Source organism: Lygodium microphyllum, chromosome 30 (genome assembly GCF_053477565.2).
Source record: "Lygodium microphyllum isolate KBCC chromosome 30, Lygodium_microphyllum_v1.1.10, whole genome shotgun sequence".
NCBI classification, from domain to species: Eukaryota; Viridiplantae; Streptophyta; class Polypodiopsida; order Schizaeales; family Lygodiaceae; genus Lygodium; species Lygodium microphyllum.
The window spans coordinates 97,847,438-97,866,857 of record NC_141164.1 but is presented as its reverse complement, the minus strand read 5'-3'; the positions used below and the strand labels follow the sequence as shown (position 1 = coordinate 97,866,857).

General features: G+C 43.7%; 1 protein-coding gene across 5 annotated transcripts in view; it reads left to right on the top strand.

The window, feature by feature from the left end:
• The first annotated feature begins 232 nt into the window (after positions 1-232).
• LOC148010154 (sterile alpha motif (SAM) domain-containing protein) overlaps positions 233-19,420 on the top strand; it is a 76,943-nt gene continuing 57,755 nt past the window's right edge. For all 5 annotated transcript variants that reach the window (XR_015689679.1, XR_015689680.1, XM_087672669.1 and 2 more), the window contains exons 1-2: positions 233-1,766; positions 7,075-7,245. Coding sequence is in view for 3 of the 5 variants with exons in the window: in XM_087672669.1 (XP_087528795.1) it covers positions 285-1,766; positions 7,075-7,245 (1,653 nt within the window). In the remaining 2 variants the exon portion in view is untranslated. The remainder of the gene's footprint in view (positions 1,767-7,074; positions 7,246-19,420) is intronic.

Sequence of the window (19,420 nt, the reverse complement as noted above, 5' to 3'; positions counted from 1 at the left end):
GAGAAAGGGGAAAGAAAGGGATTTTAATTTAAAAAAAAAGGTTTAGAAAAGATTCTAGGTTTGAAAAACCCTCTAAAGATTTGGGGCTTTTTGAACCTACAATCATCAAAATAATATAATAGTAAGATAAGAAGTAAGATTTATTTCTCTATAATTCAATTATCCGCATTATAAAATTTAGTAAACCTTCCTCTTCAAAATCCGGAAGTAAGTAGAGCCAAGTTAAATTTAAAAGGAAGGATGTGTTTAATGAAGGATCCCGCCATCTCACACGAGCAGCTGGCATGGAGCTTGCGACGGATTCCGACCTCGCCCTTGCATTGGCCATGGCGGATAGCGTCTGCAGCATCAGCGATGGCGACGATGACTTCCAGCATTTCTCTGGCAGCACCAATCAGCTTGTCATCCTCAAAAGTTGCGGTAGCTTCTCCGGCAAGCGCAAGCGGCAGAAAAAGGATCGCACACTGCGAAGGCCTCTCCGTAGTAGTCAAGGCAATGCAGAGCGTGATGGAAACAGGCCGAGAGAAAACCCTAAGAAAGTAATCGTTGGCAAAGAGAACCGAGGCGATGGACTTCAAAACACTGCCTTCAAGGCCGATGAATGCGGCAAGAAGGATTCGCACTCTTGTCCTAGTTTGTCTGGCAGAGCTTGCAGGGTCAGTAATACACTCACAGAAATCGGGGTCTCAAAATTGGACTACAGATCGACTGGCGGCAGTGGTATGGCGGATATGCAGGACGTAGGAGTTGCAGTTTTGGAATTAGCTCACGATGGTAATATGCATGTTTCTCCGCATCGCAGTGAGATCGTTTCTCTTGACAAGAAAGTGCATGAACTGGAATCAGAAAACAAAGAGCAGCTCACCGTGACCCTGGATGAAATAGAAACGGATGCACACATGCTGGAGCAGGTTTTGCCTTCTGCTGGCAAAGAACAGCCCTTAGAGGTACCTGCAGTAGCAGCTAAAGGACAAGGTTTGAAGCACGTGGTAGCATCTTCTGATCTCGAAGAGCCTCTCAAGACTATCTTATCAATGAATCAACAAGAAGAAAAAGGAGGGATGTTGGAGGAGGTAGTATCTTTAGCTGAAGATGATGGTCTTTTGGTTTCTGCTGTGTCGTCAAATGTGGTAGAGAAGAACCCTGCCTTTTCAAAATCAGGAACAAGAGATTCACAGGTTTCTATGATTGATTCTGATGTTTACTCAGGGGCTTGTCTGAAACAGTTAAGCACACCACTGACAGTTGTTGATAATTCAGGTAGTCAATTCAGTGCTCTTTTAAGGCTCTGTATTGATGCTGTGATTGAGGATAATCAGATTGCCAATTCAGAGATGGTTCCTAGTCATATGGCATCTGCCAGGTTTCACCTTTGTGCTGAACCCACTGAATCTTCTGAAAGTGACGAACATATAACAAGTGTGATGACTCAAAAGACCTCTTTAGAATTCCAAGATCAGAGTGCCAGGGCTGTATATCAGCAGAAAGCCGAAATGCTAATTCAGGAGGGTTTTGGTAACAAGGAACCTACAAAAGGTGACATTAACTTGCTGGAGTCTTATAAACCATTAGAAGCCAATGTAGATGAGTCACCATTTATAGAGCATCAAGGAGAAACAAGTATGGCTGTTGATGGTGACTCTGCAATGAATCAGAGAGAAGATTATCTCGAGTGCCCTATTTGTCAAAGTTGCATCACTGGCATGACTCATGAAGAGAGATTAGTTCACACGAACACGTGCCTTGATGGCATCAATCAAGCTCAGGTTAGCTTTCCTGTTCTTTTTACCAGAAAGGTTTTGCCTCTTGATGTTAATTCTTACTCTGCTAAAGAGAATGTCTCCATCATGTTTCGAAATGTGCACACTTAAATGGCGATGGACTGTTATTGTTTTTGCCCATGAATGATGTTTTGGCAGTGATCATACTTGTGCTAAAGAGAATGAGTCGATCATATTTCAAATTGTGCATGCTTAAATGGCAATGGACTGTTATTGTTTTTGTCCATGAATGATGTTTTGGCAGTGATTGTACTCTGCCAAAGAGAATGAGTTCATCATGTTTCAAAATGTGCATGCTTAAATGGTGATGGACTGTCATTGTTTTGCCCATGAATGATGTTTTGTCATGGATACTAACCGCTGCACCCCTGTTGTGCCCTCTTCACAATTCTGTTCATTTGTTCCTGTGGTTTTGGTGCTTGATAGTTTTAAGAGAGTTTCTGCTCATGTAGTAGGATGTTCTGATAGCGTGGTGGCTTCATGTGAGTCGTTACCATTCTGTTTGGTTGGCCCGAAGGCCTGATGTAAATATTTCCATACATTAATATATACTTATTCACGAAAAAAAGAAGTAACAATGCTGTATGGCTTAGAATTATGCCCAATAACGCCTTCATATTTGCAGGCATACACATGAATATATGTCTATGTCATATAGTGATTTTGTTTCTTGGGGGTGGGGGACTATTACTGCTGCTTCCCAAAGGCTGAAGGGTTTTCACAACAAACTTTTTCACTACTTGTCCAAATGCTAGTTCTGCACAAGCAGGGTTAATTTGAATTCACCATGTAAATGGCAGTCTGTGCTCCTAAACTAATGCTGTATGGAATTGAAAATCCAAAATTCCTTTCACCATGCAAATGTCCATAGGTTCTCAAATCATTTTGTATGTGAAACTGAAAACTGAAACAATTATATCAAATTGGAGTCTAGAGAGAAAGGCAGGGAGAGGTTTTGATCTTCTTTTTCATAGGACAGATGTGACTACTGCTTCCCAAAGGTTTAAGAGCTTTCCACAAGAAACTTTCTCAACATTTGTCCAAACTCTAATTCCCCACAGGAGGGTTTAGGAACATGTGCAGAAAGCAAGAGGTAATAAATCAAAAGGGATGCTACGTACCATCCAACTGCAACTTGTAGAGATTCGCCATTGCCACTTGAAGTTGCTATACCTCAAGGACATATTATTGAACATGATGTAATCTAATTGAAACAACATTCTTAGTCCTTTGATCAAGCATTGCTCTCCTTCAATGTATCCAAAGCGACTTATGAATTTCTGTAACTTTTCTATTTGCACAATATATAGCCATCCTTATGCTCCAAGTTCTTGGAAGGGTTGAGATTTGTAGACCATCTCCTTTGAGTGACTTTGAATTGAAGTGTCCAATATATTGTCTCATATGCTTGTTGACTTGTGCCTATTGAATCACAAACATATGTAGTAGTGATGGATTGACCACACTTTGGATATCCTTGAGCACCAATGATCTTGTGAGCCCTTGCCTTTGCAGGCCCACTAATGTTAGGGTTTACACTAATACATAATTATCGTGCATTCATCTCTAATTTGTTGTCCTTAAAACAGCACCAAAAAACATTAAATACTGAGTTGCCAAAATAAATGGCTTGTTTTTGAATAGTAGGACAAATAGACCGAAATCCCTTATAAATAGAGTCTACATCATCACTCTTAGCCTTCAGCATCAGCCTATCACCCTCACTTGCGGCCCATCCCCATCCAATGAGCTGTTAGTCATCGTTCAGGTGATCTTCATCATCTACTAGTCACTGTCTGCTTGTGTAGATGCTCCGAACAATGTAGTATCACAATTATACAATCCACTTGTTTTTGAGACAACATATTTCAAAAATATGGAGAAAAACAAATACTGAAAGCTGAGTATGACAATTATTCAGAAAATTACAACCATAGAAATGTAAAAGCAAAGGTGACAAGAGACAACTTGAGAGTGAGAAGGAGTATTTATCACTTACAAGATGTGTAAAAGATGTGCATGTATACATGCATCACTTACCATACAATAAGAACACTTGATTGCTTTACAAGATGAAAGTAAAAAGAGGAAAAATCAACCTTTTCTCTATTGTTTATCATTAGCAATACATTGATATGGTTGTTTTTGAAATGGAAGAGATCACACTCGATGTGTTAATCTCGACTTTGAGCTTTAGGATTTTTCCTTTAAGGAAGGGGATGATTTGGAAGTCAAGTTGGTCAATTATAGGTGGTTACTCAGTTTGCACTATTGGCTCATGGAAGTTAGATGATGATAAGGTTATATTCTTTTTGAACAAGCTTCTTGAAGAGTATTTCCACTTTATTCAACACATCATCTCGTTGCTCCAATTGCCAACCTCCTATGAGTTTGAATGTTAGTTCTTGCGTTATGTGAGATTGCATGATCAAGTCCACAAGAAGTCCTCTCCACATTTTTATTTCGAGAGGGGTTTGGTTGCCTCTTCTTCACAAGGGAAACTTGGAGTAGCAAGAACTCACAAGATGCGAAGGCAACTCAAAACCTAGGTTTTCCCCCTAAGAAACCATAGTAGACCATTGTGATTGCCTCCACTCTCGCTTGATATTCTAGTGGGGCTATGCTCCTTGTTGCTAGCCCATCTACTTCTTTTGTGCCATTGGACATGTGGCATACAGGCAGCCTCAATAGCGCATATCTTTCACTATCCTTGAAGGATTAGCTAATTGGTTTGGTGGCTTCTCTCTCATAGCACTCTTATCTAATACTTTATATGTTTAGTAGGTGTAGTGCTGCCAAGAGACCCAATCCCATCTCCTTCTTTCATAAAAAAAATCAAATTGGCTGCACCAACTCATGCAAAGACTTTGTGCCCAATAGAGCAATGGAAAAAGCAAGGGATCATGCTCATCATTACTGTTTGGGTCACTTTGGGATGTGCATGCAAAGGCTAACCTTGAGATCTCCAATACATGAACATATCTTGGATGTAGGAAGAGCCAAGACATTCGATCTAGCAAGGCTTTAGGAGCCACATCCAATCCAATGGATTTCAGCCTTCAAGATATAATTAAATGTCTAATAATATCACCATGGCAAACAAGTGACTCTTGCCGGCCCAAAGGATGCAAGTCTCTCCGGTAAAACTGATGTGAACGGATTTTGGGTATTGATGTAGAGGTCAGCAGCTAACTGAAAACAAACCCCAAATCCCATTACTCTATCTGCGTTGGCCTTCTTTGTCTTGAGAAACATGAACAAATCATTTGCCAATGATTGAGCAAGCAGCCTCTCCTCACTTGGGAGAGCAAATCAACAAGATTGCCATCAGCCACTAGCTTGTCCAACATGATAGCATTTGATGTGTCACCAAAGTAAACAAGAATAGGCTTAGAGGATAGTTGTGCTTGAGGCTCTTTGTCTTTGTTTCTTCCCCTCTTTGTCTCTGTCTATCTTTGTCTCTCTTCTTATTTATTATAATACAAAAAACTATAAAGGTTTTCCCATTATTTCTCCATGTCCATTATATGGAGAACATGTTGCAGCTCTTCACTCACATTGATGTAGAATTCTCAATCTAGGTGGACTATCGTTTGAGATTTTCCGCTCCTTTTTGACATACAATTCTCAATCTGGATGGGCCAAGAAGAGAGTTGTTCACTGGTTTGAGCATGGTATTGCATATGTAAGACACATGCTGACTAGACCAGTATGAAACTTACTTACAGGCGATTTTCAGCCGTACCTTTCCTTACTGAGGTTACTTTGGAGAGGATTTTTACAAGAAAGAAGAGGGTTTTTCCCCACAGGATCAGTTGGAGACTTTGCAGCTGCATGTATGCATGCCTTGGGGCAGAGACAAGAGAATCTCAATGGAGGTTTGTGGCCAGAAATTTAACCTGTTTTATCCTGAATTTCAGCCTGTTTTAAGAACAGTTTTTCTGGTGGTGATACATGTTTCGGTACTGAAACATTTCAGTATGTAGTGTATCGCCTTTCAATTTCACTCCAAGGGGAAAAAACAAATTCTATTAAAAGTTGCCAAACATATGCATTTAAAATGTGTTATTTTCTCGTCTCATGTGGCATTTCATTTAGGAACTACCAAGGGTGAAAGATTTGATGCTTAAACAGAACATTTTGGCTTTTGCAGTTACCTTGGACCATGATATATGGACAACATATAGATGGTTGGAACTTCTCTGTTTTTTTTGAGATTTATGAAGAACAGTCATAAATTTTCTTTTGTATGCATGTTGTCTCTAAGGGACATTGAAGCTTTCTTTGTGTAATCTTGTTTGCCAGACCAAAAGCACTGTAGTCTTTCGTTCCAAGCCTCAAGCTAATTTGAAGTCACTTCTTCGCAATGGGAACTTAGGTGACCATTTGTCCTGCCCTTTGTTAGCAGCATAGTGGCAGGGGGACGTCGTTCCAACTTCCACCCCCTTGGGAACGGGGGAGCGTGTTCCATCCCCCCAAAAAAGACTAGGGAATAGGGGAACCTGAAGGGGGAACATCTAGCAAGGGGAACGGCTAGGGGAACGAGGAAAACGTGAAGGGGAATGCAAAGGGGAACTTCCAAGCTGCTGTTCCACCAAAGAGGAATGTGGAGATTGTTGGGAAAGAGAAGAAAATCTAACCTGTGTTGGATGTTTTGCCCCTCCATAGTCATATGCATAGACCAATTGTTGCACTGAATTCTCTCTCTCTCTCTCTCTCTCTCTCTCTCTCTCTGTTTGTGCCACTTTTAGCTATCTTGATGCTTCTTGTTGCTCTTTTTGCTTCCTTGTTATTTGTTTACGTTTTGCTTTGAGTTCTTGTGCATCATTGCCATCAGGTCTCCGTCATGAATGATCATGCACATTTGTCCGAAATGGCAGAACTCGTGCTTTTGTGTCTTGTGCTGATTGCCCTGATCATTTTCTTGAACTATGCAGATCATATCTTTAAAGTCAACTATTGCATTAAACATGAGCACAGAGGAATCTGCTGGTACCTTTAGTTGAATACTTAGAACCTCTTAGCTGAATACCTAGTGATCTACTACAGAAAATTCACATCAACAGCAAGATATCAAATGCCATTGCAGATTTGGGACATTTTTGAGAAATAAATTTTATAGAAGTATGTCATCAACATGGGTATCTCAGATCTAGTATTGTCATGGTAATGCTAAAATCCTGCTTCTTCATTCTTTGGAAAGGAGTTGAGCATCTTCTTGAGCATTTGTGCTGAGCACTATTGTACATTTGGGTAAGGTAATTGTAATTTGTAACATGACCATGTTTAACAGGTTGAACCTTTAGGCAAAGATGACAACAATAATGAAAAACGGGAAGCAGTTGCTCCATATGATGCTGGTCCCATTTTGAGATGGCTAGAAATGCTGAACTTGTCTAGATATGCAGATGTTTTTGTTCGTGAGGAGATTGATTGGGACACCCTTACATGCCTAACAGACGAGGTAACTGGTTGATTGGTATCTGATGTTTAAACTGTTAAAAGTTGTCTAATGTTCTTTATATGCCAGCATTTGCTTAGTTTATGTGAGTAAACAGATGCATAAGCCTAAACTGTGAGCCTGTAAACTGGCTTTCTTAGATGGGATAACCATGATTCATCTGATACTATAGTGACTCAATACAGTTATGCTTTAGTGCATATGTGCTGAAGGAAATAAGAAGGCAATCTTTTTGAAGCTAGAGACATCGTATAGATGAATTCTCTGTGCTGCAGGGCCCAAACAATTCACTGGTCACATGTTTCCATCAAATCCTGTGATCTTATAAAACAAGTTACAGACTTATGATGTCTATCCAAGGCTAGTCACTGTGAGATGGAGAGAGGATCGAAGCTCAGCTCAGAGTGTAGTAGACAGTGTGGAGAGTGAAGCACGACACCCAATGCAATAGACTGAAAGAGTGTAATCTGAAAGTACAAAGTACAACCCTTAAACCTTAGGGTTGTAGGGGGTGTTCACACTTGAACACGATAAGTGCCTGTGTATGACATAAGCACATACGAAAGAAGACAATAAGTCTGGGGAAAAAACCTCTCGTACTGAGAGTAAAAAGTGCCTCAGTGTCCAGTAAGTGCCTCAGTGTCCTACTGATCACCGACACTCCTCTGTGAGCATAGGCGTGGGTGAAAACCCAACAAACCCCCCTGGAGTAAAGAGTGATCAAAAGTACAAGGTTCATTTGCCACCAAAGGAGATCAAATTTAAAGCATTGCGAAATGCTTCAAATTTGTCACGAGGAAGAGCTTTGGTGAAGACGTCTTCCACGTTATTGGTGGTAGGACAATAGACAAGGCTGATATAATCTGCATGTAGCGTCTCTCTGACAAAGTGATAATGTATCTCAATGTGTTTCATGCGTGCATGAAACATTGGGTTCCGTGCCACTGCAATGGCACTCTGACTGTCACCGTTCAAAGGAGTAGGCTCCGTAATAGATATATCTAGATTAGCTAGCAAGCATCTAATCCATACGCATTCAACTATGGTAGTGAAAGCTGCCTTGTATTCGGCTTCACATGCCGATGTGGCAACAATGGATTGTTTCTTGCTAAGCCAAGATATACAAGATGAGCCAAGGAAGAAACAATTGCCACTAGTGGAGTGACATGAACTATAATCACCAGCCCAATCAAAATCACTGTAAGCATGTAACTGTAGTGGTTCCCCTTGGCATAAAGCAATCCAAGAGATCTAGTACCCTGTAAATAACGAAAGACACACTTAACAGCTTGCCAATGTGACATGCGTGGTTGATGCATATATGTGCTCAGGGCTGAAATTGCAAACCGTATGTCCGACCTAGTGTTGCATAGGTAAATAAGACATCCAATTGTTGAAGTATATGTGTGTATATCAAACAAATCACTGCCATCATGTAATGACAGCTTTAGTCCAAGTTCCATTGGTGTACAGACTCGCTTGCAATCCTGTAAGTCAAACTTCTCAAGAAACCTCTAGCATCATGTATGGACTGAATGCCCAAGTAATAATGCAAAGACCCCAAGTTTGACATTTCAAAATTTTACTGCAAATTTTGTTTGAATGTTGAAATCTGATCAGCATGTGTCCCTATAAGCAAAAGATCATCAACATATAGACAAATGATCAGCATGGATCCCCCCTCTTTACATACGTATAGGGTAGACTTAGATGAGCTGTTTATAAACCCTTGGCTGAGTAGGAGCTTGTTTCAAACCATATAGAGTCTTTTTCAGCTTGCAAATCAAGTGTTCGGATCCCTCAACTGTAAAACCAATGGGCTGCTATACATATACTTCCTCATGAAGTTTCCCATGTAAAAACACAGTTTTAATATCCAATTGATACACAGTCTATCCATAATGGGTAGCCAAAGCAACCATAGACTTGATGGTTGTCATTCGAGAGGTAGGAGCAAATGTTTCCTCATAGTCAATACCTTTCTTTTGTGCATAGCCTTTAGCTACAAGCCTTGCCTTATATTTATCAATGGATCCATTTGCATTCTGTTTCAGCTTGTAGACCCATTTTGTTTCAATGGCTTTCTTCCCAAAGGGCAAAGACACTAAATCCCATGTTTGATTCTTAATGATAGAATCCAATTCAGCTTGCATTGCTGCCATCCAATGCACACTTTGTTGTACATCCTCAAAACATTCAGGCTCCTCATCATCAACTGTGCTTGTTATCATAACAAACTCCATGGTATGTGCAGTATCATGCATACAAGCTTGCCTTTTGTCACTAAATTGATTGCTTATTACACATTCTCTATTTAGTAAGTTTATGTTAATAAATTAATGACCCACTTTTCTTTAAATGTTGATGATGATCTAGCATGGCCATGAGATGATTTAGAGACAAGTATTCCTAGTGTATCACTTAATGGGGTGATCAGAGCACTGTGATGAGGATATCTGGTACAGGCAGTAGAAGTTATGAAGGGGGAAGGAAGTGTGTGCTAAGTGTAAGAGTGTACACAAGAACCAAGGAGTTACACATAAATGAAGATAGCTTGAGTTCTAAAAAGAGGAAGTATATTAGCATTGTGTATATGTATTTATGTGTGCATCCGAGGACGCTTGGGAACGTTTACTTGTGTGTAATGAGCATTGCATTCATTTGGAGTCATTCTCTCCCTTACAAGTCAAGGTTTAAGGTATTTTCTCTCTTAATGAATTAAAAAGAGAAGTAATTCTTTCACTAAGAAAAACGAGAGAGGTAATTTTCTCACTAAGAAAGACGAGAGACGTTGGTAGGTGAATTGGGGAGTCAACCTCTAACAACCCCCAAGACAATACCACAGCATAAAGATCGAGGATCTCACCTCAACAAAACCCACGAGACAACACCATTGAACACATGATCCAAAATTCCTGATCACTCACTTCTCACTGAGACTTCAACTCAACACTTAAACAGTTCAAACCTTCAAAACCTTCAAGCTCAGATTTTACTATTTTTAGAGAGAATTTGACATTGAAACAACCATAGTTGAGACTTTGACAACACGAGCTTTCAGGTTCACACAACTCTTATTTTTTAGGGATGGCAACCCCACGCAGCAAATTGCCCCACAAAGCGTGATTACCGCAAGCAGTACAAAATCAATTGTAGACTCTCTCTGTTCTTCTTTTCTTAGAGCACACGTAAATACAAACCAAATACATAGGTAACCAAAGCTTTATACGGCAAATTTTCATGCCAACTCAGCTGCTACAAGCATTTCATTCTTATAGACAATCCCTTCCTGCATCAAACAGAGTTTACACTGATATAGCAATGGATAATCATGATGACTTCCATGGAAAATCAAGTTGGTGACGTAGATGTTGCTGAATTTTCATATTTTCTCATAGAGCACAGAAATTGCCTCATGGAGCATTACACAGAACAGTTCATAACTTTCTAACCAGATCTCGGATCGCCAAGCTTCAAAAAGGAAAGTTGTAGCTCTCTTTTCAATCTATAACTATTCAGAATAACTCAAAGTCAAATTCTTTGATCTCCTGCCTTGAAACAGCTCTGCACAGTCTATAGTCCTAAATTCCTGCATGCTCTACATAGCAAACACCACTACTCTGTTCCAAAAACACAAACTTGCAAATGGGAAGACACATTCTTTGACTTCAGATTGTCATTTCAGCATACGAGTAGATACATCTCAGCATATCTTGCATTGATGAAGAGTTGCAGGAGCTTCAAACTTTATGAACTTTGATCCATTGTTTTATTGGCTGCAAATCCTTTCAGATTTTCACTAACTCGAACCCATACATTCAACATCTGTCCATAACATATATTCCTGGCCATATACCCACCAATTTCAGATGTAGAGATCCTTTACCTCCATTCTTCTTTGTTGATGGGAAGCCTCACACAACAACTAACATGCATCACTCTCAACATGATGAAGAACATCCCTTTGCTGTCTTTCACTCATATCCATACATTCGAACTGATCTGCAAACTCTCTACCCCACGCAACAGTAGAAGAAAACAAGACAAAAAGAAGGCTCTTATTACCATCATTTGAAAATTGAGAACTCACATCAGCCCATTGACTTTAGCAGCCCTGCCATCTTGCTCCTCGGCTCCAATAACTTCAGCTTCATGACCTCTTTCTTCAGATTTCTCCCTTCTTCAGCGTGCAGGATTCTTCTTCTCTCGTTCTCTTTCTCTCTTGTCAGAAGTGGTGCAGCAATGGAAGTATAAACAACATGCTGAAATAAACTGCTGGAACACAAGACAAGAGAAAGAATAAACACAAATATAGATGAGAACTGAGATGTATGCCCAGGAAACGAAATCCATATCGAACACGAGATAGCAGCATACAACAGTGAGTCACTGGCTGTGTGGGCACCTTGGCACCAGCTCCTCTCTCCTCATAAGAAACCACAAATGATGACTGAAGTACAGAAAGAGGAGCCGCCCCAACAATATATAGGTATAAAATGGGGGAGCATTAAATGCAGTCGGCCAGCATTTAATGCTGGTCGAATAGCATTAAATGCTCCCTAGCCCTAAAAAGGGCACTAGAAAATGACAGAAAAAATACTGCCACAGCCCTTGCAGCACAGACTCACCCTGACCTGACTAATTTGCTAACACCCTCTCTCAGATCAAGGGTGAGCTGATACAATATAATAGTACAATGATGGGGTTTCATAAACTATACAACATAGAACCACGTGAAGAACCATGGATATCCAAGTAGTGAGTGGCCAGCCCACTACCAAGATGCCTCGGAGAGTATCTGACGTTGATGTTGAGCTTAACAGCACCACCTGAAAATAGAGAAGAATCATAGCAGCTCTCTGTGTTATGTCACCTATGTCACACAGGACATACAAGACCAATCTGCCAAATATGTATTTGAACATGTGACCATGGAATCCCTGCCTTCGGCCAAAACCGCCGAAGTGTTCCCTCATGTGTGCTCCAGACGAAAGCCTCTCGCTCTCTGTCAAGAAACCAACCCATCATGAACCTGGATTTCAATCCTAGCTCTAGGAAATGTACTTGCTAGACTTCGCGCGATGTGTCAGGGATGTCTCTCTCTGGATCCTGTGCATCTGTATAGACATATAGATGAGGTACGGTTGCCCCATCTCACCACCCTCTCACTCCCTCTCTAGCATTGGAGAGTCGTGAGGGATGACCGTATCACCACCACTAGAAAGCAGTTGAGGAAGGGGCTACTAGGCCCTTTCCACGATCTCCGAAGAAGAGGATCCCTTCCGTGCCTTGGACTTTGCCTTGGTGGGAGGATCGGAATTGGAACCTGAGGTAGATGATGACTCGTCGGAGGAGTCTGCATCCCGCTTCGTCTTTTGCTCCTTTTTCTTCCGAGAAGCCGCTAACTCTTTGCAATCCTTCCTTAAATGACCTTTCTTGCCACAGTGGTAACACTGGGCCTTCGACTTCTGTATCTTTGAACCCCTCTCTAAAGCTGCAAGAGCCTCACTTGAACCTCCATAATGTGATGGAAGCCTTCCCTGTAGTTGCAAAGTAGCCTCAGGCTTAAGTAGCATGGAGGACATGTGAAGAAAACTGAGAGGAGTCATAGATGTTTGCGCGCGTAAAGCATTCGCCACTCCATCAAACTCCTGAGGAAGCTTGTAGAGTACCGTACCAACAAGATGGGCCTCTGATAGAGCAGACTGCATAGTACGAAGTTGGTCCTGGAGTTGGGTAACACGAAGTAGGAAGGATTGAATCGTATCTTTGGATTCAAACTTCAGTTGTTGGAGCTGACCATATAGAGTAACGGCCCGCATGGTGGAAGGAGTCTCGTACATCAACTGTAACTTTGACCATACATCTGAAGCTGTCGTACAGGAGGTGATCGCCGGTAGGACTGTTAGAGATCACAGCCAGGCAGGAGATTACAGCCTGGTGCAGTCGGACTGTATGCAGTCGGACTGCACAGTCGGAGTCCGACCCACTGCAGGCAGTCGGGGCATTTTTGGCACTCTATTTCCTGGCTGGTTCTGGCTATAAATAGCCGACATTCCCAGCAGTCTGATACACTTCTCTGCTCGCAGATTACAGACCGGTGACACGTGCAGATTCCGTCTTTGTTCGCAGATTTCAGACAGGAGACAGTGCAGACTGCAGCGGACTTCGAGGTGAACTGCAGGTTGCATCATCGAGGTGGAGACACGCAGTCCAGCGCACTGCGCCCGTGTATATATCTGCATATCGTTGTATTCAGCACACTTTATACAGCAGATTTTCATCTTCCACTGTCTCTTTCTCTCTCTTCTCTCTCTGCGTTCTCTCTCTCAGTCCTACGCTTCCGCACCGCTGCACTTTGACATGGTATCAGAGTAGTGTTAGAGGGCTGACTGAGCGCAGAATCAACCTGAAGAGGAGTTTCCATCACGACACAAATTTGCGTTTTTTGCGTTTAAGGGCAGATAGGAGGGCTGTGCCTTGGAACAAGGTTGAAATGAGTGTGGGCGTGCAGGAAAGGAGTCCAGGTGGTGGATTTGCTGCTGTTTACTGCTGTTTGACGCGGAGGAAGTTTGAGTTTTCAGCCTACAAGTGCAGATTTTGCTTTTTCATCGCCTCCGGCAGGTGAAGAAGGTTCAGGACACGGAAGAGCCTTAGCAGGCTGAGTTTTCCCAGTCAGAGGGGGCTGCTTTTGTGTTTGTGAAGGCATTACAGGTGAAGATGTCTACAGAGATTGACTTGGAGTTCCAGGCAATTATGGACCGGAAGGTGCCTGTCTTACCGGCTCTTCCTGCAGATCAGAAGCTTGACGGTGACAACTACCGCATTTGGCGCGTCATGATGTTGGCTATCCTTGAGTCCTATGATTTGGCGGAGCTGGTACAGGAGGAGATCGACCGGCCCTCGGTAAGAGATGAGTCCAAACTCTCTTCCGATGCTCGTGCGGAGCTGGCCAAGGCCTAGTCTCATTGGGACAAACTGAATGCCAAGATTCGTTCTTTTCTCTTTCTATCATGTATTACAACCGTGATTGCTCACATCGAGCACTTGACGGTGGCTCGGGAGATATGGCTGGAGCTTGATCAGATGTACAATCAGATGACCCTTATAAAGCGGGTTTCTTTGGAGGTACAGATGCGGACCTTGTTCGTAAATAAGTCTTCTTCGCTGCGGGAGCACATTAACAAGCTAAGGCAGCTTCAGATGCAGGTTCAGAATGCTGGGAAGCCAATTTCCTCCGAAGACATGGCGATCACACTTTTGTCCCAGTTGCCGCCACGATTCGGTACATTTTACTCTACCCTTATTGCTTCGGGGCGAGAGTCTACTCTTCGGTGGGAAGAGTTGGTTCCTATGGTCTTGGACCAAGAGGAACAGTTAAAGGGACAGAATGCTTCCAAGTCGGAGGCACTGACATGTCAAGCCTCTCAGAAGAAGGGGAAGGACCAAAAGAAGAAGAAGGGGGATAACAAGTCCAAGAAGGACAAGGACAAAGACTCCACATGTCATATTTGTGGAAAGATTGGCCATTGGAAGAAGGATTGCCCTGACAAAGACACGAAGGACACCAAGAAGAAGAACACCAAGGATTCTGGAGCGGTGGCTGCACCCTCATCAGTTGCATTTCTTCATCTAGCTGTCATTGAGGACGCTTCACCGAATGCTTCTGATGCTGCGATGACGGCTCCCTAGGCTCGAGAGTGGATCGTTGATAGTGGTGCCTCACGGCACATGACTCCTTCATCAGATGGTGTTGCCCAGTTGCGACCCTCGCGTGGGTAGATTCTCATTGGAGACAGCTCTTCAATATCTATTGCAGGTCGGGGTAAGATGTAGCTTATTCCCGATGGACGAGGTGGTACCCATACCTCAGAGGTTTTGCATGTACCAGGCTTAGGGTACCATCTCCTTTCAGTTCATAAGATTTGCTCCCTTGGCCTTTTGGTGGAGTTTGACAGTACTACGGTGCGAGTCCTTGATCGTGGATCGAGGAAGGTTCTATCATACGGATATGAGGAGAACGACATTTACAAACTGAAGTCTTCCACCGCCCTCTCTACTCTTCTTCTTACCTCTCAGTCACTCACAGTCAGAGTTATGGCATGCACGGTTTGGTCACCTGAACTATGATTATCTTCGGAGGGCGTCACGTGGACAGCTTGTTCGAGAGTTGCCGGATATAGTGGTGAGCTAGCAGCCATGTGTCTCCTGCATTCGGGGGAAGCAGTATAGGGATGCCATTCCCCACACAGCTTCGAGGCGGTCTACTTCACCGATGGAGCTTGTATCTACGGATCTATGTGGCCCTATGAGGAATGAGTCCTTGCGTGGGAGCTCTTACTTCATGCTGATCGTGGATGACTACAGCAGGATGACATGGGTCTATTTTTTGGCATTAAAGTCAGAAGCTTTCTCACACTTCAAGGATTGGCTTCTCTTTGAGGAGAACCGATCGGGCCGGAAGTTGAAGACCTTGCAATCCGAGAAGGGCGGTGAATTTGTTTCTAATGAGTTTGCTCGGTTTTGTGCAGATAAAGGAATTCACCAGGAGTTTGCCAATACCAACACTCCTCAAGAAAATGGCGTTCTTGAACGGAAGAACCGCAGTGTGATCGAGATGGCATGCACCATGATGGAGCACCGACAGACCCCTCAGGTTCTGTGGGCCGAGGCTGTGGCTACTGCAGTCCACATTCTTAATCGATCCCCTACTTCGGCCGTTTGAGGCTTATTTTGGGACGAAGCCAGATGTTTCTTACTTCCGGGTCTTTGGGTGTGATGCCTATGTTCACATTCCCAAGGCTCACCGTGATAAATTTGAAGCAGCTTCCCGAAATATTCTAGAGTCTTCTGCTGATGGAGAGAGACGAGGGGAGGTTCGGCCTCCTCCTCGCTGGGCCCATGACACACTCCGTGATTCAGGGATCGAGGGGGTTCTTGAGGAGTGGGGACCGCAGGATGGTCCGCGGCGGTCACGGAGGCACTAGGCACATTCTACGGAGCTTGTTTGCTCTAACTATTGTTTGATGACCCGTGTTATGCAGGATCGAGAGCCCACCTCCGTGAAGGAGGCTTTACAGTCCGCACCATGGAAGAAAGCTATGGAAGCCGAGTTGGAGGCGATTGAGAGGAATGGCACTTGGTCACTCGTGCCCCGCCCCCCAAACAAGAAGGTGATTGGCGTCAAGTGGGTCTTCAAGACCAAATACCTTAGCAACGGTTCTTTGGATAAGCACAAGGCTCGCCTTGTTGCTAAAGGTTTTGCACAGCGCCCAGGGATTGACTGTTATGATACTTTTGCCCCCACAGTTCGTATGGCGACCATTAGAGCTGTTCTTGCTTTGGCTGGCCATAGGAGATGGCCTGTTTACCAGTTGGATGTGAAGTCGGCCTTCCTCAATGGTGATTTGAAGGAGGAGATCTATGTTGAGCAGCCTCCTGGATTTGGATCTTCAGATGGGAAAGTCTACAGGTTGAAGAAGGCCTTCTATGGCCTCAAGCAGGCTCCGCGTACATGGAACGAGAAGATTGATTTGTTCCTCCAATCTCAGTTGGGATATCGGCGTTCCAAGGCCGATCCGCAGCTTTATGTTCACACTTCCGAGGATGGTTGTGTGCTTTTTGTCTTATATGTTGATGATTTGATTGTCACAGGTGATGATGCACAGCAGGTCCAAGAGACGAAGTCAGATTTACATAGGACGTTCGAGATGACGGACTTGGGTTTACTCCATTTCTTTTTGGGCCATGAGATTTATCAGTCTCAGAGGGGGATCTTTATCTCTCAGCAGAGATATGTACAGGAGCTCTTGGTGTCTTTTGAGATGGAGTGTCGGGGCATTTCTACTCCTATGGATTCGAACTGGAAGGCCACTTCCCATTCAGCTTCTCCTTTGGCGGATGCGTCCCGCTATCGTCAGTTGATTGGGTCCTTGATTTGGCTTCTCAACACTAGGGTTGATCTATGTTTTGTTGTTGGGCTCTTGGCAGGGTTCATGAGTGAACCTAAGACGGTGCATTGGCAGGCTGCTCAGAGGATACTTCGGTATTTGAGGGGGACGTCTGATTTAGGGATTCATTACCCCGCAGGGACAGATGGGTTAGATCTTGTACTTGCAGGTTGGAGCGACTCGGATTGGGCCGGTAATGTGGACCACAGGCGGTCTACTATAAGTTACTGTTTTACCTTGGGTGCAGGTGTTATCTCATGGAGTAGCAAGAAGCAGCCCACGGTAGCCCTTTCGTCTACTGAGGCGGAGTATCGGGCCGCGTCTTCCACCACCTGTGAGGCTGTGTGGCTTTGGAGATTATTGGAGGAGCTTGGGTGCCCCCAGACTCGTCCTACTTTGCTGCAATGTGACAATGAGAGTTGCATTGCCTTGGCACGGAACCCTGTTTTTCATGCCCGAACGAAGCACATAGAGATCCAGTACTACTTCATCCGAGAAAAGCTTCTGGATGAGACCATCACTGTGGAGTACTGCAAGACGGAGGATAATCTTGCGGATTTGTTTATGAAGGCACTTCCCTAGGCTCTACTTCGGAGACATTCCAGATCCCTCAGGCTTCTGCCCTGCCCCGGCTCTGAGAGGGGGTGTTAGAGATCACAGCCAGGCAGGAGATTACAGCCTGGTGCAGTCAGACTGTATGCAGTCGGACTGCACAGTCGGACTGCCACATGGCAGTCTGACCCACCGCAGGCAGTCGGCTGCACGGCTGGGCATTTCTGGCGCCCTATTTCCTGGCTGGTTCTGGCTATAAATAGCCGACATTCCCAGCAGTCTGATACACTTCTCTGCTCGCAGATTACAGACCGGTGACACGCGCAGATTCCGTCTTTGTTCGCAGATTTCAGACAGGAGACAGTGCAGACTGCAGCGGACTTTGAGATGAACAGCAGGTTGCATCGTCGAGGTGGAGACACGCAGTCCAGCACACTGCACCCGTGTATATATCTGCATATTGTTGTATTCAGCACACTTTATATCTTCATCTTCCACTGTCTCTTTCTTTTTTTTTCGTAAATCCACTGTCTCTTTCTCTCTCTTCTCTCTCTGCGTTCTCTCTCTCTCAGTCCTACGCTTCCGCACCACTGCACTCTGACAAGGACTTCTTTGGAAACACACCGAAGTAACGCCGAATAAGAACGGGCATCATTCGAATCCCATGTAAGCACTGCCTCCTCATGATTATCTTCATCAAAATCAGATGGAACAGGAGAAGGTTGTTGAGGACAGGCCATAGCTCCGCCAACCACGTATCATAACCGCTTCTAAATAAACCAAGCCTTCATCACCGCACTTCACGTGTAATAATCAGGTCCATGGAGCTTGTCATCAGTGGATGTGCATGGAGGAGCCATTTGGAGAGGATTCAGAAAAGAAGTAGAGAAAAGAAGGGATTGGGAGAGAAAACACAGCCAAACCACAAGCACAGACTGCAAAAAGCAAGAGTTCACATGCAGTATAACCCAAAATCTGTTGCATAAGGTCAAAAAATCAGTCAAAAACAGCAAAAACGGCGTGATGATGGAAGCGCCCAGCCAGGAGGTGATGCAGAAATACCAAAACGTAGGTTGAAATGAAGGCGTAGGCGGTACGGATGCTGACTACAGCAAAAAACGCAAGCAAAACGGGTCGCCTGATTGGAGCAGCAGCTACTTGATTAGCAAGAGGGAAAACACTCCTGAAATCAGCAATAAAACACAACAGAAACACAAAACCTGAAAACTGATACCATGTTAGAAGTGGTGTAGCAATGGAAGCATAAACAACATGCTGAAATAAATTGCTGAAATACAAGACAAGAGAAAGAATAAACACAAATACATATGAGAACTTAGATGTGTGCTCGGGAAACGGAATCCATATCGAACACAAGACAACAGCATACAACAGTGAGTCACTGGCTATGTGGGCACCCTGGCACCGGCTTCTCTCTCCTGAGAAGAAACCACAAATGATGACTGAAGTATAGAAAGAGGAGGAGCCCTAACAATATATAGGTATAAAATGGGGGGAGCATTAAATGCAATCAGCCAGCATTAAATGCTCCGTAGCCCTAAAAAGGGCACCAGAAAATGCTAGAAAAAATATTGCCACAGCCCCTGCAGCACAGACTCACCCTGAGCTGACTAATCTGCTAACATCTCTCTCTCTCTCACGTTTATTGTCTTGTG